This window comes from Mesoplodon mirus (genome assembly GCF_964341445.2).
Source record: "Mesoplodon mirus genome assembly, chromosome: 14".
Classification (NCBI taxonomy): Eukaryota; Metazoa; Chordata; class Mammalia; order Artiodactyla; family Ziphiidae; genus Mesoplodon; species Mesoplodon mirus.
In genome coordinates, this window is record NC_138990.1 from 75,946,538 (window position 1) to 75,970,199 (window position 23,662).

A 23,662-nucleotide genomic window follows, 5' to 3' on the forward strand; every position below is an offset into this window, starting at 1 on the left:
TGACACTGGTTGAAATGTCTTTTAAATCTCTTTTAGACAACTGGTTTCCCCTCCGATTTTATCTTGCAATTAATCTGTTGAAGAAAGCAGGTGGTTTGACCTGTAGAATTTCCCACATTTCCATTTTGCTGATTATATCCTTGGTGTGTTGTTTTAACATATTCCTCTGTCCCCGTATTTCCTATAAACTGGTAGTTATTAGATCTAGAGACTTGATCAGATCTAGGTTTGATTTTTTAATCAAGGATACCTTATAAACGGTAGTGTGAACTTTCATCAGGAGGCACACAATGAAAAGCTGTCCCTCTTTCTGTAATGTTTTCAGCCCATGATGATCATTTCCTAGATCCATTATTGCATTTGGGATGCAAAATATTGATATCCTAATTCCAGCATTACTTGCTCATTTATTAGCTCAAATACCTCTATGACGATGAACATCCCTCTCATTTACCATTTGGTTGCCATGAAGTATAATTCTTGCAGGTAGGATAAATACTTGATATTGTTCCTTTATTAGTAAGTTTCCAAAACTGTTACTTGGTTTCTTAATATACTCCAAAAGTTGTCAATAATTTTTAAAATTTTGTTTTTAGGTATCATTATGAACTCATGGATGTAAACATCCATGATGTGTTTTAGTCCACTTGCAGTTATTACTATTATTGATGCTCAAGTTGTCCAATCTGTGACCAGTAGAAACCTCCTTAAGTTGACTCTTGAGACCTTTTAACATGACCTCAGTAGTCTTTGATAGCCTCCTTGCTTTCCAAAATGACAAAATGTTCGAGGCTTCCCATTCATTTCTTGCCCAAGACCTGGAATTAGCCATTTTCTCAAGGAACCTTGATTTTTTTCAGTGGGAAATATTATCTAGATGCCAGGGTCACTCACTGATTTTTGGGTTGGACAGGATTTCTAGGCCTTTTCAGAAAATGGAGATACATAATACATTCTTTGTTTGCTTAAGACAAAGTATACCATGAACTCTACTGATATTCCCAAATTCAAATTTAGTTTTGAAGAAGTTATGTAAACATCCTACAATTTTATATTTGTATTTCTCTTTTCTTTCTCTGAAAATCTTGGTTTCTAATGACATTAACAATTATCTATTTGTTTTATTCTATAATACATTTTCAGAATAATAATTCTAATTATACTACTACTCACAATATAATTAGTAAAACACTTGAGGATAATTTTACAATTCTTTTTGTCCTTCAGGTACATCCCACTAAAAATTACAGTTAAATCAATGTGTTCTAAAGTCACTTTAATTCCTCTCCAGTGGCTATGTCACCAACTCAATATACAGTTAGGCTCATTTATTTCAGTCTGCTTTTGATTTTTAGGGATTGCATTTTATTAAATTATAATTATAAAAAACATTTACATGATTCCAAAGATAAATCTAAAAAACAAAACAGTGTACTATATTCAAAGAAGTCAAACTTTCATTCCTGTCCCCTCCAGCCTGTTTTCCCCTCCCCCAACCACTGGAAACTTTAAAAATTTATTTTAAAAAATTTAGTCTTCAATTAGAAAAATAGTCAATTCTTGTTATTTGTAGTACTTACATTCTATAAAGAGCTGCGAACACTGAATTAGTGAACACTGAATCACTGCTCATAGGGAAAACATACACTTCGGTTCCTGTGAACCCCTGGTCATAACATTTCCATCAATAAATCAATATGTTACCTTGTATAATGTGTGTTTCTGTTTAAAGACACCTGATTTAATGTTGATTCATTAGCACTGAATACAGAGCAAACAGCACTGTAACTCAAACCTGAATGAAGCTTATCTAATGTGTACTTTCTCCTTAAGGCATATTATGGCCTTCTTGAGCTTAGGAACACACTAGACAGCACTTGGCACTATGCTTGGGACCATTTTTAAACAGCCAAATCACCAACAAAAAGCATCAATGTGAAAAATGTGGCATATACTGCAAACAAAAATTTGTTTACAATTTGAGCACCAAAACAAGAAGGCAGAGTGTCACCATGTTTGACCTCAGCTGGAGAAGTGTGTGTCAGGTCAACGCCAATTTTTTGCCACTCTGTACATTCTGTAATCCACAAATCACTGTAAATGCTTCACAAGTACTGATTTGGGGATTACAAATAAATTTAAGTAGGAGAATTCACAAATTGGAGATCCATGAATAATGAGGCTTGGTTGCACATGCACACACACACACACACACACTCTCTCTCTCTCTCTCTCTCTCACTTTGTGTCCCACAGCCTCCCTTTCTTAAAAAGTAGCATACTATAGGGAATTCCCTGGTGGTCCAGTGGTTAGGACTCAGTGATCCTGTAAGCCATGCTGCGTGGCCAAAAGAAAAAAAAAGTAGCATACTATATATACTTTTGTCCACCTTGTTTTTTTTTTCACCTCAGTGATATGTATCTTAAAGATCTCTCCATGGTAGTACACATACATTCCATACTGCCTGTTTTTCTTCTGCTATAGAGTCCTCTATCAAGTGGATGCTCTGTTTCTTCAACTTGTACCATCTTTGTGGACATTTTCAGTCTTTTGCTGTTTATAAACACTGCTTCAATAAACAGCACTGCACATACATCTTTTGGTGTTTTGGGAACAGAATCCCAGAAGTGGGGTTGCTAGGTCAAAGGATGAATGCACATATAATTTTGCTAGATATTTTACTGTATATTTCTTCAATGTATATTTCTAACATGACTCAGGCAAAGTAAGAGTTTGGTACAAAGGATCGAAATATTTATGCTACAAGAGTTGATGGAAAGTGTTGTTATTATTTAAAAGGAATTAAGTAACAAAAACTACTGAGTTAATAATGGTAAAACAATTATGTAAAAAGAATAAAATCAAACATGCTTTAAGCATTTTGAATGTTGAAACATTTCACCTTTCTGAGCGAGACTGTTCAACCAAAAGAGCAACTAAAGCTATCATTTTTTCAAGAGCAGCTGGCCTGTATTTTTCTTCTGCCAGAGAGAGTATATCTTCTTCCTCCTCCTCTTCTTCCCCTTCTTCCTCTGACAACACTTCAACTTGAGGCTAGAACATAACACAATTCATTTTTAATATGATATTATTTTTTAACATTATGTTGAGAGAAAAGAGCTTGATTGTCTTACATAACAATGCAGGGTAGACAGTGGCAGGAGCATGTATTGTGAAAAATAACCACTCAAAGGCCTAACCCTAACTTTAAAAGTCTAAACCACATTCAGGACAATTTTAGATTTAACAGGCAGAACTGTAAAGAACAATAATTCCCAATACTGTATTTACCTTACCTAAAGATATAAATTCTTTAATAATAATTTTTTTTCTTACAGGCAAGCTCTTTGGAAGATAAATCAGGAACAAAATTTATATGAGTATGATAAAATGGTATTTCATATTTAATAAAAATACCAGTTACACAAATTAAGGAATCCGTATTTGCAGTTTTCAGATAATCCAAACAGTAGGTATTTCAAAGAGATATTCATTTGGGGTTTGAAATGCAACACTGTAAAGATTTTATGATCTAACAAAGCAAAAGAAAAGCAGTCTAAATAAGTAGCCATCTAGGCTGAAATTAGATAATAACAGTACATATTTGGAGAACCATTACAGCACAGTGGCTAACAGTTTCGTTCAAGAGTCTAACCAAGGATCAAAGCCTAACTCACTGTGATCTAAAACAAGTTAACTTCTTTATGCCTCAAGTTCCCCATCTGTAAAATGGAGATGACAACAGTACTTACCTCTTAGGGCTGCAACAAGGATTAAATAAGATAGAGCATTCAATCCAATGTGGTCATTACAGACAACACAAAATTGATGTAATAGTTTTAATATTATGAATTGAATTTTTGGAAGACTGACAGACTTAATATAGCAAAGGGCTTTAAAAACATGGCCAGCAAAAATGTTCACCAAAACACAACATGCTACTGATAAGACCCTAAAGCAGGTGATGGTCATTTTGCCTAAATTTATTTGCTTTGATCCAGGGCCATACCAGTGAAATTTATCACTTGACTGTGTCTTCTCTTGCTATATCCATTAAAAATATCAACCAAACTTAGACCCTTAAAATCATTTAATATCAGGGCTAGAAGGGACTTCAAAGGAATCTAGTATCTTTCTATGATGCAAACTTGAAAACATGGCCTCTAAATCCCTGATATGAGACAGAATTGTACTTACATTTTCAGGCCCTTTGGTTCCCATGTAAAAATGTACCATTGTAGATATGGCTTGCAGTGAAAGCAAAAACTGGCTCTAAAAATAAAAAAATTGATTTAAAAATATAAAATAAAAACAATTAAGTTTCAAATACTGAAAATAAGTACATAATACCAGAAATAAACAAGATATAGCCTCACCTCTTCTTCACCCATTTTGGCAAATTCGTAAAGGAAGGCAAAATATTCTGTAAGATGTTTACTGTGAGGCTTTACACCATGTTCCATGATTAATAACAGAGTTCTCACAAATCGAGTGACACATGAACGACCACCTATATCTTCAACTGAAGCATCCATATCATCAGACCTGAAAACACAATTTTATATATCTTAGAGAAAGTATGAAGTCTGGGGATAGATATTTTGGGAGGAGAAATATTTTAAAAACCTGAATTTATCTTTCATCTTTGTAATAATGAATACCAATTATAATAATACAAATAGTTGGATTCCAGTTATCATGTCTCGCTGAAATCAAAACAAAAAGATTAAGTCAAGGTTACTTGTAGAGGATTTTGAAAATGCAATTAAATAAAAATAAAACAAAAGTTTTCCTTCTTGATTTATATTATTACAGATTATTTTTAAATAGGAGAACCTAAATATTTCAGTGTGGATACTTAAAAATACTTCATAGGCAGATCATCAAAAAACTTAAAAATAAAATGTTCAGGGACTTCCCTGGTGGTCTGGTGGTTAAGACTCCGTGTTCCCAGTGCAGGGGGCCCGGGTTCGATCCGTGGTCAGGGAATTAGATCCCACATGCATGCTGCAATTAAGAGTTCGCATGCCGCAATGAAACTAAGACCCGGCACAGCCAAATAAATAAATAAATATGTTAAATAAATAAATAAATAAATAAATATTCCAGTTCAAAAGGTATACTTCTTACCCATCTTCCATTCCTGGCTGTAGATAGAGATGAGCATGCACAGGTCTAAGTCTCTGAATCACATGGATACACAAACGCTGAAACATCTAGAGATGAAAAGAGAGGACAACCTAAGAGTCAACTTACATCAGGTAACAAAGACACTGAAAAATGAACATGATTAAAAATTCTGCTACCCTGGGCTTCCCTGGTGGCGCAGTGGTTGAGAGTCCGCCTGCCAATGCAGGGGACACGGGTTCGTGCCCTGGTCCGGGAAGATCCCACATGCCGCGGAGCGGCTGGGCCCGTGAGCCATGGCCGCTGAGCCTGTGCGTCTGGAGCCTGTGCTCCGCAACGGGAGAGGCCACAACAGTGAGAGGCCTGCGTACCGCAAAAAAAAAAAAAAAAAAAAAAAAAAATTCTGCTACCCATTTATATTTTGCCCACAGATTACCTTTTGACATTCTAAAGCTTTCCTGGAGTCTCAACTACAGACTGAAGATAAAAGGTAGAGTTAGCTTGTAAACAATTTTATAAGGGAAAAAGCAAAAACAAATTATAGGTTTCAGTAATAGAGATTACCAAATACAAAGCTTCATGAAACCTCCTTTACTAGTGGAGATACAGAGGAAAGAAAACTTGGTATCCATCTCTTTCAGAAGAGTGGAGTAGGGCAGGACAGCTGCTTATCAGAATTTCAATGACTAGGAGAAGGAAATGTGATTTAAGTTTATCCAAAAAATATGGATTAAGATATACAAATGGCCAATAAGCACACGAAAAGATGTTTACTATCATTAATTGTTAAGGAAATGCAAACCAAAACTACAATGAGATACTACTTCACACCCATTAGAATGGCTAAAATCAAGAAGACAATAAACAAATGTTGAAGAAGATGTAGCAAAACTGGAACCTTCACAGATTGCTGGTGGGAATGTAAACTGGTGCAGACATCATGAAAAAAAGTTTGGTAGTCCCTAAGAATGTTACAACCCAGCAGTTCACTCCTATGTATATATCCAAAAGAACTGAAAACACATGTCCACACAAATATCTGTACACCTATGTTCAGAGCAGTGTTATTCAAAACAGCAAAGAAGTGGAAACATCACTAATGTTCATCAACTGCTGAAAAGATAAACAAAATTTGGTATATAGAATATTACTTGGCAATAAGAAGAAATAAAGTACAGATACAAGTCACAACATGGGTAAACCTTGAAAACATTGTTAAATCAAGAAGGCCAGTCACAAAAGACCACATACTGTGTGATTCTATTCAAATGAAATGGTGAGAATAGGCAAACCCAAAGAGGCAGAAAGTGTATTAACGGTGGCCAGGGGCTGCAGAGAAGGGACAGGATAAAATGGAAGTGATTGCTCGTAAGTATGGGATTTCTTTTGGGGGTGTTATAAAATTAGATAGATGATGGTCACATGTTTGGGAATATACTAAAAACCAGTAAATTTTACACTTTGAGAAGTTTTGCTAAATTTTATGATATAAGAATTGTATCTCGGGCTTCCCTGGTGGCGCTAGTGGTTGGGAGTCCGTCTGCCGATGCTAGGGGACACGGGTTCGTGTCCCGGTCCGGGAAGATCCCACGTGCCGTGGAGCGGCTGGGCCCGTGAGCCATGGCCGCTGAGCCAGCAAGTCCGGAGCCTGCGTGTCCGGAGCCTGTGCTCCGCAACGGGAGAGGCCACGACAGTGAGAGGCACGCGTACGGCAAAAAAAAAAAAAAAAAAAAAAAGAATTGTATCTCAATTATAACTGAAAGTAGCATATTTCAGATTAAATTTTTGGTTTTGTGTCATAAATGCATATGTATTTTTCTTCCTTGTTAATTTTTCCAATGATTTAAGAAAAACAAATTGATTCATGTGACAGTTGAGAATCTGTCACAGAAATAAGTTATACACTATTCATTTAACTTTCAAGGCCATTACAGTACCCTACCATGGTTAGAATATCTAAGGATCTGAATAAGAATCAGTACAACTCATACATCAAAGTAGGATCTGAGAAAATAGGCAGTTATAGCTATCTTCCTATAACCAGGAAATGTGAATGATTTTAATCACTTGACTGGAATGATAGCTGATTTGCCAAAAGAAGCTGGTGAAAATAAGAGCAAAATGACTTTTGTGATAAGAGGTCGATCTTTTCAAACTACTTTCAATGCTGGGTTAAAATATATTCACAGGCAAATTCAGAACAAACTTGAAAGCCACTTCTTTTCCAAATAAATTTTTTCTTACCTGTCTCACAATTTGATTAGGGCACTTAATTAGTATCTGCATTGGCCACCAATCATCATCAGCCATGCGGTCCAAAAACCACTGTAAGTAAATAGTGTGATTTTAACAATCAATCAATACTTGTCAATTGGGATAAAAATCACACAAAGATTTTAATTCTAGTTGACATTTGAATTCTTACCAAAAAAGATTCTTCAATTGGTAGAAAGTGTAAAATCTAAAATGTCTAAAGTCATAATCAAGGTCATCTCAATACAGAATTCCATGGATGCCATTTACATTATGGTGTAGAACCTACATGATGACAACCTGCAGTTCTTAATAAAGTCAAATACTATTTTCCTCTTAGACTTCATAAATGTCACACTGCAGAATTTTTTGTTCCTATTAATAATATACGATCTGAGTATGATAAACTTTCTGTTTAAAACCAATTTATGTTCTGTTGATAACAAAAAACACTCTTCTTCACGCTTAGCTAAGACAATTAATTTCAAGGTATCTCTTAATCACATATTTAACTCCTCTATTGAACTGTACTGCCTGTTTATGCACACACGTAATTACTGACAACTGTAGGGAATTTTAACTCCTTGAGAGAGTTCCAGAGGCAAATCCTTAGTGAAAAAACTGAAGCCGCAACTTTATTAAAAAAAAACAAAAACAAAAAAAATTTATGACCTTATCAAGCTTCTGCATATACTGAACAGTTTTTTTTTTGTTTCTTTTTTTTTTACCGAACAGTTTTTTAAAAATCATCAAGAGGGAAGGGAATAGAGGAATATGTTAAATAACAACCAAAGGATGCACTAGATCAAAGCCAGCATGTGGAAAATCCTGCAGAACAAATGAGAAAGTGGTACGGAGGGGAAAAAAAAAAAAGAAGGTAACTACAGTTGCTCCTTGGTATGGAGCCCCAGCATACACGAAAATCTGCAGATACCCAAGTCCCATAGTTGACCTTCTGTATCTTAGGTTCCTCCACATTCTCAGATTTAACCAACCACAGATTGTATGGTACTGTACGTATTTACTGAAAAAATCTGTGTATGAGTGGACCCACACAGTTCAAACCCGTGTTGTCCAAGGGTCAACTGTATTATAGATGAAAAGAGATTTACAAGACAAAAGCAAAATGTGGACCTTGTTTCAATACTAATTCAAACAAACCGACTGAAAAAAACAAAAAAATAAAATCTTTCTAAAAACCTTCTATATCTGAAAAAAATCTTCAACTAATTTCATCTATTGTACACTACGCTGCTGTCTCCCACTTCTGGGAATTTATAAGACTTGCATTCCTAGAAAGGTACACACCACTCTGGGAGATCATCACACATGATAAACGATAGTAAGATGGCAATATGGCTAAGTGTTTATTACCTGTGTGCATACTATCCTTAGGGATGTATGTTTCTCTTATAATGTAATATGGGAAAAGATAAAATAGGACATAAACTGACCTACTGGGATATATGCATTTTTATTCAGAGGGGGAAGGGAGATATGCATTTTTCAGTATTTTCTGGTAGCATGCAGAAGTAGTTAAGAAATATCTGGTACAGTTCTGAATTTTCTATACTTTTTCCTTCCAATACATGGTGGGGGGGAACCCAAGGATTTTTAAGTAACTTAAAAATCAATTATTTAATCAATGTAATGAATTTGATACAGTAATTATAAATTTCTCTTGGCAATCAAGTAATTTTAGGAACAACTTACACTGGCTCCCTATGATTTATAATAGATAAAACAATTTTGTTATAGCATCTAAGTTAAGAATAAAAGAAAACAAGAAAGTGAATCTTAAGCTATGCATTATTTGTTGAATTTTTCACCTCACCTCACAAGCTGCTTGACTATTATTAAATTGTTTGGTCAACAGTTCAATCCACTGAAGCATTGTGGGCTAAAAAAGAAAAAGAAGTTACTGAAGGTATTAGGTAATATCTGGGGCTTCCCTGGTGGTGCAGTGGTTAAGAATCCACCTGTCAATGCAGGGGACACGGGTTCAGGCCCTGGCCCGGGAAGATCCCACATGCCGTGGAGCAACTAAGCCCATGCGCTCCAACTACTGAGCCTGTGCTCTAGAGCCCATGAGCCACAACTACTGAAGCCCGTGCTCCACAACAGGAGAAGCCACCACAATGAGAAGGCTGTGCACCGCAATGAAGAGTAGCCCCTGCTCATTGCGACTAGAGAAAGACCACGCAGTAACGAAGACCCAACGCAGCCAAAAATTAAATTAAAAAAAAAAGATATCTGATAAATGACATGAATGGCACAAAGTTTACGAAATAAAACACATACCTTTTCTTTTGAATGAATAAATGTCTCTAGGACAAAGGAAGTGCTTAACTGCAAGAAAAGATAAAATTAAGCAAAAAAGATTTAATTATTTTAAAGTCACCAATTTTGAAGAAATTACCTAAGTCTATACATATATTACCTTTGCTGTCATTAAGGACACAGCTTTAGGATCTGGTAATGTACTGGGAATACAACTACACAACTGCCACATAAACCTAGAATTTGAAAACAATAGGTTAAAATTCTTACAAAATAAGATTTTTAAAAAATGTGTAACAAAAAAAATCTTATTAAATCTGCCAAGCTTACCCAAAATATGTATGTTCAAAAATGTTTTTGTCTTGAAGAAACTGCATGTTATCATGCCAAATCCACTGAAGAAAAAAATGTTAACATTAGACATCAGAAAGCATTTGCTTCATAACATTTTACCAATATTTTTATTAGACAAAATAAGACTTGCTCTAGAAGAAACAAAAAATATACATGCACTTAAAATTCATGTTGACTTTTTTCCAGGTAAATGGAATATGGAAGTTGTTACTAAACCTGATCCAATTTATCATTACTTATCTGGTTACCTCAAGCGATCACGTTGTTTCTTTTTTTTTAAATTTATTTATTAAATTTTTGTAAGTAAGAACTCTGAAATCCCATCTGTCTGAAGAGCAAATATATAATGAATAAAATTATGTTAACATTGGTAACATACATGAAAACTATGGTAGGCTGATATTTTGGTAAGAACAGTTTATGAGAGACAGGTTTATGTTTAAAAACTGGCAAAATAAGGGATGTCCCTGGTGGCACAGTGGTTAAGAATCTGCCTGCCAATGCAGGCGACACAGGTTCATGCCCTGGTCTGGGAAGATCCCACATGCCACAGAGCAACTAAGCCCGTGCACCATAACTACTGAGCCTGTGCTCTAGAGCCTGCAAGCCACAACTACTGAAGCCCACACGCCTAGAGCCTGTGTTCCGCAATGAGGAGCCACCACAATGAGAAGCCTGCACACCGTGCTCGCTGCAACTAGAGAAAGCCCACGTGCAGCAACGAAGACCCAACGCGGCCAAAAATAAATAAAATTTAAAAAAAAAGAAAACAATGTGAAAAAGAAATTCACGTTTACTTATAGATCCTGTATTTATTGAAAAAAAAAAACCCAAAACCACGTGTAAGTGGACCCTCACAGTTCAAGCCTGTGTTCTTCAAATGCCAACTGTACATCATTAAGGTTTTATGTAAAATTTCATTTTATTTCACATGTGGGTGGCTATCTTTAAATACTGTTGGGTCCTCATCTAGAACATGGTGTACATTTGTCTGAATACCCTGGGGACACAAAGTCTTGCACATAATGATGATTATAATCTATTTTATTTTGCTATTATGATAGCAGTTGAAATAAATCTTTGTATAAATAGGTGAGTTTAATAGCTTGACATCTAGTGAAGCATCTAATTCTGCTGGTAAACCTAATTTAGAGGGTGTGGAAGAAGATAATATTCTTGGCTCTTTATCAGTAAATTACAGGTAGGCAAGATACCATTAAAAGTGTTTGGGGGGCTTCCCTGGTGGCACAGTGGTTGGGAGTCCGCCTGCTGATGCAGGGGATGCGGGTTCATGCCCTGGTCTGGGAGGATCCCACATGCCGCGGAGCGGCTGGGCCCGTGAGCCATGGCCGCTGAGCCTGCGCGTCCGGGGCCTGTGTTCCGCAACGGGGGAGGCCACGGCCGGGAGAGGCCCGCGTACCGCAAAAAAAAAAAAAAAAAAGTGTTTGGGGAACAAAATCCACTCAGTTTTAAGACTTGACCACAATAGTGCAAATATCAATCAGTCAGAGAGTAAAAGTTTAATTGTCTACATGGAAAAGTACACTTGTATCAGGTATACCTTTCTGGAGATTTATTTTTTTGTACTTTTGGCCAAGTCAGTTTACAACAATGATACAACATACATCGAGTGTGCACACTTTTTATAAACCCCTAACATTATCACTTAACTACATTACAAAACGAAGAGAGCTCATTACTACAAATGAGACACATATTAAAATATATATAATACATATTTTAAATGCATTTAAAATACACTGTACGCTTGTGTATAACATGAAGTGTAAGAAAAGGAACATTCACAGTCCTATCACCCAATCCAAGAATATCACCAACCATACAAGTTAATTGTGAGCTTGCGCTTATTCCATCAACCATTTTTACCTTTCTTATTTTTCTTCAATTATTACTAATAATTGTTTTCCACTCCCTTTAATCTCTTTCACTTTACATTCACCTGTTGTATGTCAGTATTACCGAGACTATCTGTAAACAGGGTTAAGGCCTACCTCGGATTACAGATACTAATGGTGTTGTTTATATAGCCTGCTTTTATATTCTAGAACTAATACTTGCATAAATACTTAAAATGCTTTTAAATTGTTGCTAAAGTTAAATTAACTCATACCTCTAGTAATTCAGATGAAACATCAAATTTGTATTCTTTGCCATTTTCTTCCTCTGGTTCCATGCGTTTGTAAAACAGCATATAAGCACTGTGTGTCTTTAAGAGGGAAAAAAAAAGTATATTTTCATTTTGACATAGTATAACTACAAAAGTAGATAACATGGAAGTCAGAAAACAATGTGCAATTATACATGAAAGAAATGGTTACCTTTTCAAAGGAGAAATCCATAAATTTATCTGTAACAGAATCATAGGTCTTGGTCTGTTTAAAAAAATGAAAGTTTTCCTTCTTTAAGAAATGGGTACACTCAGCTATATTTATATATAAAGTATTTCATAAATAGCTATTTTATACTTTATAGCAACTTTGTAAATAGTTCTCAAATAGCATTATATTCAGAAAAATCTTTGATAGAAGTTTTTGGCTAGGAGTATGTACTTTAAAAAAAAATTCAGAACATTTTTAAGGTACTTTACCATCAATAATATAAAGCTTAATAAAATGGACTTGCAATCTGAGAAACTATTTTTAAAAAATAGATCTTTATTGGAATATAATTGTTTCACGATACCGTGTTAGTTTCTGTTGCACAACAAAGTGAATCAGCCATATGCATACACACATCCCCATATCCCCTCCCTCTTGAGCCTCCCTCCCATCCTCCCTATCCCACCCCTCTAGGTCATCGCAAAGCACCAAGCCGATCTCCCTGTGCTATGCTGCTGCTTCCCACCAGTCAACTATTTCACATTCGGTAGTGTATATATGTTGATGCTACTCTCACTTCGCCCCAGCTTCGCCCTCCCACCCCATGTCATCAAGTCCGTTCTCTATGCCTACCCCTTTATTCCTGCCCTGCAACTAGGTTCATCAGTATCATTTTCTTTTGACTCCATATATGTGCGTTAGCATACGGTATTTGTTTTTCTCTTTCTGACTTACTTCGCTCTATATGTCAGACTCTAGGTCCATCCACCTCACTACAAATAACTGAATTTCATTTCTTTTTATAGCTGAGTAATATTCCATTGTATATATGTGCCACATCTTCTTTATCCATTCATCTGTCAATGGACATTTAGATTCGTTCCATGACCTGGCTATTGTAAATAGTGCTGCAATGAACACTGTGGTGCATGTCTCTTTTTGAATTATGGTTTTCTCAAGGTATATGCCCAGTAGTGGGATTGCTGGGTCATATGGCATTCTATTTTTAGTTTTTTAAGGAACCTCCATACTGTTTTTTTTAGTGGCTGTATCAATTTACATTCCCACCAGCAGTGTAGGAGGGTTCCCGTTTCACCACACCCTTTCCAGCATTTACTGTTTCTAGCTTTTTTGATAATGGCCATTCTGACTGGCGTGAGGTGATACCTCATTGTAGTTTTGATTTGCAGTTCTCTAATAATTAGTGATGTTGAGCATCTTTTCATGTGCCTCTTGGCTGTCTCTATGTCTTCCTTGGTGAAATGTCTATTTAGGTCTTCTGCCCATTTTCTAACTGGATTGTTTGTTTTTTTGATATTGAACTCCACGAGCTGTTTGTATATTTTGGAGATTAATCCTTTGTCTGTTGTTTCATCTGCAAATATTTTCTCCCATTCTGCGGGTTGTCTTTTTGTCTTGTTTATGGTTTCCTTTGCTGTGCAAAAGCTTTTAAGTCCCATTTGTTTATTTTTGTTTTTATTTCTGTTACTCTAGGAGGTGGGTCAAGAAAGATCTTGCTGTGGTTTATGTCAAAGAGTGTTTTTCCTATGTTTTCCTCTAAAAGTTTTATAGTGTCTGGTCTTACATTTAAGTCTTTAATGCATTTGGAGTTTATTTTTGTGTATGGTGTTAGGTAGTGTTCTGATTTCATTCTTTTACATGTAGCTGCCCAGTTTTCCCAGCACCACTTATTGAAGAGGCTGTCTTTTCTCCATTGTATGTTCCTGCCTCCTTTGTCGTAAATTAGGTGCCCATATGTACATGGGTTTACCTCTGGGCATTCTATCCTGTAGCACTGATCTATATTTCTGTTTTTGTGCCAGTACCATACTGTCTTGATTACTGTACCTTTTGGATTAGTTTGAAGTTGGGGAGCCTGATTCCTCCAGCTCCGTTTTTCTTTCTCAAGATTGCTTTGGCTATTCGGGGTCTTTTGTGTTTCCATACGAATTGTAAGATTTTTTGTTCTAATTCTGTGAAGAATGCCATTGGTAGTTTGATAGGGATTGCATTGAATCTGTAGATTGCTTTGGGTAGTATAGTCATTTTCACAATATTGATTCTTCCAATCCAAGAACATGGTATATCTCTCCATCTGTTTGTGTCATCTTTGATTTCTTTCATCAGTGTCTTACAGTTTTCTGAGTACAGGTCTTTTACCTCCTTAGGTAGGTTTATTCCTAGGGATTTTTATTCTTTTTGTTGCAATGGTGAATGGGATTTTTTTCCTTAATTTCTCTTCAAATATATAAAACTTAATAAAATGGGGATGCAATCTGAAAAACTACCTTTTAAAAGAAGAGTTTTGCACTGTTTACTTGTTTATCTTTTCTTTCTTTTTTTGAGGAAATATTCTAGGAATAACATCTAGAGATGCAATAGGTTTAGTTATGGCTTCAATGGTAACTCATTATTTCCTTCCTTCTACTCATTTTCCAAGTGTTAGGAATTTTTCTAATTTTCCTTTTCTATTCAGAATAGTACGTAAGAGCATCAAAGAGCAGTTAAGAAAGCCTTTTCATTAAAATCCAGAATGTGACCAGTTATTTCACAATAAACATGGCTATTAAAGGGAAATATAACTTTATCTGAGCTTCTTTATGAAATAGAAATTACTTTCTAATGCTTGACTTGTGAGAATCAACAGGCTATTTTTAAAGTTTTCAGAAAATTGGTACTAGGGTAAACTGCATATGAAGAAGTGAAATTATTATAACACTACTCCAACCTAATTGTCTTTTCTTATATCTTAACTGATAATTACAAAACAGATAACCTTTTTCTATCCTGTCACTAGTAATAACCAGGTTGTTGCTACTGTTATAGAAAGCACTGAAGGAACAACCTTTAAAGTTTAGCTTAAGCCAACTTCCTTGTCAAAGATTTCTCATAGTAAGTCAATAAAGAGTAATTTCTTTCTGTTCTAATCCCAAAGCATTTAAGTAAACAACTTATTTAATCATGATGTCTTGTGGAAATGTAATTCAATTCCTATACTATTATTTTTCAATTGTAAGTCTTAACCCTTCTTAATCAGACCCTCTTAATCAGTTGAAGAAATAGTAATTTAAAATATATTTTCAAAAAAAATATTTTCCAGTGTCTGGTATATGCTCCAAACATACTAAACTATACTAAACAAAAAACAAATACATTTTAGGTTTAATTATAGGAATTAAAAGAAAGTTACATGACTCTACTATTGGATTTTATGATACTGCAAAGCACTTGGAAAGTCATGAACCATTTATAACTTTTGAATAAAACTTACCGTCATCTCTCCACCAAAACATTCAGAGGCAAGTTGAGCAGAATCAAAAGGTTTTACCTCAGCATCATTAAAAAGATACCTAAAGCAGAGCATATAGTATTGATCAAGTATGTATGTAATAAATCTGTATTGTGCCTCTTTTTAAAATATTTAGATTACATTCTAATATATTACAAATACTGATCAAACTTATTAATATGTGGTAAATTCTAACTAAGCTCTTGTTTCGACAATTCTAATCCAGTAGAAATTGGGAATATTATTTCACAACATAGTCATAACCACCTTAAAATCTGATAGATCTATTTATAACCTCGGAGTAACAAGAGTTCATAAAAGCAAGGAATAAAAAGTTTGCATAACTTTCTAACATGTATCGGACAAGAAAACATTAAGAGCTTGGAAAACTTACAACGATAAAGATGCCATTTCAAAATTTATATTCAAATGGACAAAGTAAAGATACCATGGATATGATGGTTTAAAGAGTGAGAAATATTTGAACGAAACTGTTCTATTAAGTGCAGATCAATTTACCAATGTACACTTTGTTCAAAGCAATATCCCCAATATTTAGAACAATGTCTAGCACATCAATAGTCTCAATTCATGAGACTTTACTCAACAACATCCGAGGACCAAAAACCAGCTATTAAGGACTGACTGAATGACTTCCAGCCATTAACTTGATGAAAGATGATAAAAAAGAACGTGTGTCAGAAGGGAAAGGTAAGGTGAAGAAAATGGAGTATGCAGGTAATTTCTAACTGGAATACATAAGGACTTTGTGGCCACCCTATAAAAGGCATTCAGTAAACAGTTTTTGAATAAGTGAACACAGGTAGGTAAGATTTGGAAGGTGCAATATTGTCTGTGAATCTAAAGTTGTGTGCAAAACTTTGAGTGTGTTCATTTTTCTTAGGCGAGAATTTATCAAATTCTCAAAAGAGTCTGGAGATGTATAAAGTTTAAGGATAGATTCATATTGTCTTTTGAAAGCTTTCATTTAAACATTTTATGTGCCCCCTTTCCCAACTATAAAGTTCTTAGAAAACTAGAATCCGAAAACGTATCTCAAGAAGAAAACTATCATAAGCTTATACTTTAAAAACAGAAGAAAAAAGATTTTTTTAAATCCCAAGAATAAAATATTTAAAACTCACCATTTATTGTTTTTATAAGCATGTGGATTGACTATATCTCTAATGAAGCTGTAATAGTGTCCACCATCTGCTGTTCCTGTGTGAACAGTCACTCCTATCAAGTCATACTCATAGCTCTCTGTGTCTTTTGAATGATCACTGACCTCCTTAAAACCTGGAATGATTTACATAAAATAATGGCAATAATTTTGAAAACTGCACACAGTGACATCTTAGAATCACTTTATATACTATACTTTATGCACAGAAATAGGCACATACTTTATATATTCAAATAGGTACAAAACAATCCTATATGCTAGTCATTCACCATTCATAGCCTACAATTTTAAGGAACATTTATACAAGTCACTGGAAAAACAACCATGTGTCAGTGCATGACTAGGGACAATCTCCATGTAATACGTAAATGCAAAATATGTCCTTTTTGCTTAATCTGGCTCTTCCTTTTGAAATAGATAAACCTGAATGAAGCATTTTGTATTATCTTTATTAGGAGCAGGCAAACGCAAGATCTGAAAAGTATTAACATATTTATGCCTATTAGTCTCATGCTAATAGGAAAATGGAGCATTGTACTGGCAGCATGCTTCCAACTGTTTTACCACTTAATAGAAAATACTGTGTATTAGGAGCTTTATGTAGACAGAAACAAAATAAACAAAACATATATTTCCCACCCACAGAGATTTCAATTTGAAAAGTTATTACAAGAGATATTAAGAAAAAACTCCAGAAGATGTATGATTTACGATCTGTATTTCCATCATCACAAAAGGAAAAGTATAATCAAAAGCAAATAAGTGAGAGCAGATTTGGTTAACCTGAGTGCACAGTCTAACCTGAAAATTGAAGCAACAATTAGGTGAAGAGGAGGAAATGGCTGAGAGTGTCAGAGCAGTGACTGAGGAGTTTGGATGTACTAGGATCTGACTCTGAATGCATCACTTGTGGCCTAATAAATTCCTTTATCTTGGCAAAAATTTTTGCTATTTCCACACATGGAGACATTATGAAAAATACAGTGAAGCAGTTACTACGCAGTCTTGCTATAATTTTACAAATGGTTTGAAAATGTTCTAAAAAGTAGGATGTATATATACAATGCCAACTTCTTAACTTTGTCTCCATTTTCAAACTTACCTCTTCTGCCTCATTTCCTGCAACTTCTAAACATACTCCAATTCTAACTTTAAAGTTCTCTCCCTTAACCCTGTATCACCTCACAGCCACAGTCACCATCCTCTCTCTTCAAAGAAAGATATGTTCTCTTGAAAAAGTAGCCCACACTCATTGTTTATACCTCTCAGCTCCTATTTAGTGAGAGTAAAACATTTACTGGATGCTCATTAAGTGCCAGGCAATGCAGTATAAAGATTAAAATATGGTTCTCTTTCCTAAATTGTATAATATGGTGGCTCTTCAAATCTTAAAAATTTAAATCAGCATAACTTTCTATACAAACAAAACATTGCCAGGACTCTTATGTAAAATGGAACTTCTCTTGGCCAAAGAAGAATGGAAAAGGTAAGACCTGGCCCTATTCTGCTTTCTTCTCTCCTCTCACCTATTTCCATTCCTCGTCATGGTCCTTGGGGCATACACACAGATGTTCGAAAATCACTGGTCTTATGGACGTAATAATAGAAATTGGGAGGTAACTACTTTCGAACCAAGTGCCATTTCAAATTCGCTGCAATCCACCTTCCTACTGCAACACCCAAATTAAATTGGTCTGATAACCAGAGATCTTCAACATGTTAGATAATTTTCCCTCATGGTCTTACTGGAACTGTTTCTTTTATTTAGTATTCAATACTTCTGACCACACTCCCTCCTTCTTGAGATCCTGAAATACTGATCCCACTATTCACCTAACTGATCAAGCCAGAAACCTTTCTTGACTTCTCCTTCCTCTAGTAGTAGACTGACTAAACTGTAAGCTTCATAGGGGCAGAGATCTTGTTCTTTGTTGTCACTATATTCCTATTACTAAAATAGCAAGTTAAATAGTGGATAGATGTTCAATAACTTTGTTCGATTCATTTATTCATTCAATCATCAAGTTCTACTAACTCTATTGCCATGCGCTTCTCTCCAACCCTACTGGTTGGTATGCTTTCTCTTCTGTGCTACTATTACTGTGGTTTACCGTAACAGCCTCCCCACACTCCTTTTATCATCCTCTAATCCATTTCTATTGTTATAGTCAGAATAACCTTTTCCAAGATCCCACCTGGTTATCTCAGTTCCCTGCTTAAAATTTTCCAATGGTTTCACATTGAAATAAAGATCAAAATTATTAAGATGGCTTACAAAAAAACTGATCTGGCTGCCACCCTTTTGCCTATCTCATCAACCCCCTAATCAGCCCCCTGCCCCCTACTAGAGTTTCTCCACTCCTCTCACTCTAGCTCTTACTCAGGCTCTGCTTAAATGTCACCTTCTCCTGAAAGCCCTCCCTGATTCCCCTCAATCTGTGATATATTCACTATCTGACAACACTTCATGTTTGTAATTCCTTGTTTAATATATGCCATGCCCAACAGACTTAAGTTCTTCAAGGGCAGGAACCATGTTTATCTCATTCACTTGGAAAGGTGCCTAGAACACATTCCTAGTAGATACAAAACGTTTATGGGCCAACTGACTGAATATGCCCATATTGTCTTTAAAAACATTCTCCTTTATAAGATTCAATTTGATTTTGTTAAATGTGTAGTTGATTACAACTTTATAAATATGACTATCTTGTCATGAAGACTTACAATAAACATAGGCAAGAGAAAGATTTTCCATTACCTTCTTTCCTGTCACTCTTTCCCATAAGAAAATCTTCTGTATAGGGTGTCATATCCAAACGTAATGGGAAGGAAAAATGTGTGTTCACTTTCTCTTTCATCATTGTGACCATATTAAATGTATACCTCATAGTATTGAAACTCAGAATCCGAGGCAATTTCTTAAAACATGCTCTGAAAGACAAGAACAAAATTTGTTAAAAATTATCTTTCAGAAGTACTCTAGCTATTATCAATTACATTTACACTACACTTATTTCAATATTCAATTCAGAGTAAATAATAAACAGCACTCTAAATCATGTTCTTATTAAATCTATCAATCAACCTATCTACCTACCTATCTATCTATCTATCTATCTATCTATTCCCCTCTTACATGACTTTTTCCATTCTGAAAGGACTTTCCTTCTTGTGTCTAGATAGGAAAACAAATGAAAAACCTATAGGGGACTATGGTATATGCCATGATGAAGCTATGAAAGGTGCTACGGAAGCATAAAAAGGAGTCACGTCATACTTCAAAGGCAAGGAGGTTTTTGGTTCAGAGTTTTCTTTTCCACCTTAAATAAGCATTTATTTTTGTATAGCAGAATTGCAAAGCCTGACTGTATCATTTACTAGATATATGACCCTAAAAAAGTTACTTAACCTCTCAGAGCTTAATTCCTGATTTGTAAATGGAAGTTAAAGTGCCTACTGCCTACTACTTTTAGAATGCTGCCTGGCAAACAGCGTTCAACGAGTGTTGCCTCATATCAGAGCCACAACAGTAACAGCAGCAGAGCAAGTTAACTGGTTAGCTCAATCTTATGCTATGACTTACTGCTAGTTCAGGTGTAAAAAACTTCTTTTCAGTTTAAACAAAATATACTTAAAAACTTGGATTTATGAAAAATATGAATTTCAGGGAATAATTCTTCAGTGTATATAGGATTTAAAACAAAATTTGTTTAAACCAAGAGCTTAGTTTCTCTTTTAAATAGGAAATTTAGGGAGTTGAGGAAGGTAGGGGAAGGATGTCACAAGCAGATGGAATAAGTCTAAAAATTCATCATTATTGTTTATTTGGGAGACTGGTAAATGATGAGGTTACGAAGTATAAAGAAGTCAAGATATGAAGGGTCTTCTGTGTAGTGTTAAGAGTATGAACTTTATCCTGACAGCTAAGAATCTCTAAAGGACTTGTGGAGGGCAGTGAAACCATGCATTAAGATATAAACAATCTGAAGAGACGGCCTGAATCTAACCAGACTACTTCTCTGCCTTTGTTCCTAGTAACGAACTACATAAGATGCTCTTTCAATCTAATTTCAATGTTCATCGGTAGGACTGAAACATCTTTACCCAACCAATTACTCTGTCCTAAACCAAGCATCTTATGGCTGGCTCTTAAGGAAAAAAACCTCTCATTTTAGAGATTCAGAGGTCTTCAATTCATGAGTAGACTCTTTATCATGCCCCACTGAGTGCACGGCAGAGAGCTAAGCAATCATATAGACCTTGGTAAGTATCTGCTTAATAAAAAGGAAAAAAAAAATCTGAAAAGATTTAAGAGTGCTTGAAAGTTTACTTGCATAACTGAATGAAAAATTGCTGCATAAGAGTGAGTTCCAAGCAGCTGACCATAACCTTAATCACATAATTTTCATAAAAGTTTAACATTAATTTATCCTAAGTTTGTGTTTTACTTCCATTTGATGATTTATCAAAATGACGAAAATTACGTTTCAAAAAGCGTACCTTTTTTCAGCTCGTACTTTCTTCCCGCAATGAGAACAAGTATACATGTTGTCACCTTCTAAAGTATCTTTAATAGTAACTTCATCAAGAGATTCCTGTGTATAAAACCACACTTAAGAGTTTCACATTATTGTTTACAGCATGCAAAAATACAAAAAGCATTAATTACAATTTGGGCAGAATGCACAGAGGAAAACATGTTTTAAAAAAGCAAATGCTTAAATTTAGTAAAAATATTGACAAGGTGCTCTGAATCTTACTACATTTTTTAAAAACTCAAGTATTTAAATTTTGATTGGGAAAAATCAGCTTTGTGATCTACCTTTAATTTTTATTTGAGTATCATCACAAGAAGAAAATAGGTGAAAACGTGAAAGTTAATTTTCTCTCAAGGTAACAAACACAAGCCTGCTATACACAAATAGTTAAAAGCAGAAAAAAATTTTTAAAATATATACAACATTACTCACATAAATGTTCTTCATATCAGCCACCTGGCACCTCACGGTGTAAAACTCTTCAGCTGTCTGACTAACATGTTCACAATCCTAGTCAATCAATAGCCAAAAATTGGTAAATTATCATAATAAGCTAAAATATACATTAAGATTTCCAAAAAGCAAAGAACAGGGAGAACACTTACCAAGGATACAACATTGTTTGTAATTACACCTCCAAACAAACTTTTGACAGTATTTTTCTTTAAAAAAAATACAAATGAAAGTCAGTAATTTAAAATTTAGCAAATCTGTAAAAATTTCAAAGAAACTTAAGTGTTCTGGTACTAACCAGTTCTGGAGACATTTCTTCAATTTTAGTAATCAGATCAGTAAAAAACTCTGTCATATCTTTCTGCTCCCCAGTGTTCAGAGGCTGCTTATCCATGGTGTATGTTTTACAAAAGGGTCTAGGATTATATGCTTTGCATTCACTCTCCTGTGAAAGAAAAGGAGGGCAGTGAGGAGGAGGATTATAAAACAATCAAATAAATCTAGATCTCAAATAAAAATAAAAATTATCACAAGGTTATTGAATGAACAACAAAGAAACAGGTAGTAAATCTACAAAGAAAGTATGAAAATGCTCTCTTCTATTTCATTTCTGTTTGATTCTGATTGCCTTTTCAGTTCAATAGTCTCGGTGCCAGAAGATGCTTAAATGACCGTAAGTTAAGAAATTTTTATTTTTTAAGCCTAGGAATTTCTAGGAAGAAATTTGGGATTCAAAGGATGGAGGTTTGTATCATGAAGCATAAAATACAAAGCCTTTGCAGGGTGCATAAGTTCTCCTATCAACTGAACCTTGGTTTAGTAGTTTAAAAGAGCAGTAAAAGTGCTTTGCCAGTTCAATAGCATGTTCCAACTCTGTTAAAAGGAGATTATAAGTGGAATCAAGGGATAACTAACATCTTTTAATTTTGTTAAAAATCTCATTTATGGGCTTCCCTGGTGGTGCAGTGGTTGAGAGTCCACCTGCCAATGCAGGGAACACGGGTTCGTGCCCCGGTCCAGGAAGATCCCACGTGCTGCGGAGCGGCTGGGTCCGTGAGCCATGGCCGCTGAGCCTGTGAGTCCGGAGCCTGTGCTCCACAATGGGAGAGGCCACAGCAGTGAGAGGCCCGCATACCGCAAAAAAAAAAAAAAAAAAAAAAAAAAAAATCTCACTTATTTAGTCTCACAAGATGAAATACATGGGAATAAATATGGTAAGATCTTTGTCCTCCAAATTCTAATAGGTGAGACAAGTAACTTTCAATACAAGTGCTGGTACAACAGAATTATGGTGACATGGAGATACTCTGTGGAATTTTTGGTCTCTTAGAGGACAGACTTTCTCAAGAAAACCAAGTTGATTCCTGAAGGATGAGAAATGGAAGAAAATGGAGAAGAGTACTATTGGAAGAGTGCCACAGGCAGTAGGAGCAGCATAAATAACTGCACAAGCAATGAAGCAAAAGGGTGATGGGCTTCAAAAGGCTTACAGTTACTACAGGGTGAGGCTGGATGTGGGGAAGGATAAGAAAGGAGGTTAAAGGGGAGGGGCAGAATCACAGGGGATGTGTGCCACCCTGACTGAACCTGGATACTGTTCTTTTCATAATAAAGAACCACTGAAGAGTTTTAACTAGGGGAGTAATATATTTAGATTTGCTGTTTTTTAAAGATTAATTACTTTTATAGTTTTGGGGGTGGACATTAAGAAGGACAAAGAAAAATCAGTTGGAAAACCCTAAGACTAAGGGGGGAGGTGTGACCTTCTGATAAAAAATGGATCAGATACAAGAAATTCTTCAAAGGATAAATTAACAAAATGTAGATGACTGAAATATGA

General features: G+C 35.2%; 1 protein-coding gene across 4 annotated transcripts in view; it reads right to left on the minus strand.

Annotated features, from left to right (window-relative positions):
* Positions 1-23,662, minus strand: part of USP34 (ubiquitin specific peptidase 34) — a 237,332-nt gene that overhangs the window by 31,079 nt on the left and 182,591 nt on the right. For all 4 annotated transcript variants that reach the window (XM_082643301.1, XM_082643302.1, XM_082643300.1 and 1 more), the window contains 18 exons: positions 22,121-22,267; positions 21,975-22,031; positions 21,802-21,879; positions 21,332-21,426; positions 19,590-19,762; positions 16,788-16,941; positions 15,625-15,703; positions 12,354-12,407; positions 12,146-12,241; positions 9,991-10,055; positions 9,821-9,896; positions 9,682-9,729; positions 9,215-9,280; positions 7,372-7,452; positions 5,131-5,216; positions 4,377-4,545; positions 4,198-4,272; positions 2,903-3,054 (listed from right to left, as the gene is read on the minus strand). In XM_082643301.1, the coding sequence (XP_082499427.1) occupies positions 2,903-3,054; positions 4,198-4,272; positions 4,377-4,545; positions 5,131-5,216; positions 7,372-7,452; positions 9,215-9,280; positions 9,682-9,729; positions 9,821-9,896; positions 9,991-10,055; positions 12,146-12,241; positions 12,354-12,407; positions 15,625-15,703; positions 16,788-16,941; positions 19,590-19,762; positions 21,332-21,426; positions 21,802-21,879; positions 21,975-22,031; positions 22,121-22,267 (1,751 nt within the window). The remainder of the gene's footprint in view (positions 1-2,902; positions 3,055-4,197; positions 4,273-4,376; positions 4,546-5,130; positions 5,217-7,371; positions 7,453-9,214; positions 9,281-9,681; positions 9,730-9,820; positions 9,897-9,990; positions 10,056-12,145; positions 12,242-12,353; positions 12,408-15,624; positions 15,704-16,787; positions 16,942-19,589; positions 19,763-21,331; positions 21,427-21,801; positions 21,880-21,974; positions 22,032-22,120; positions 22,268-23,662) is intronic.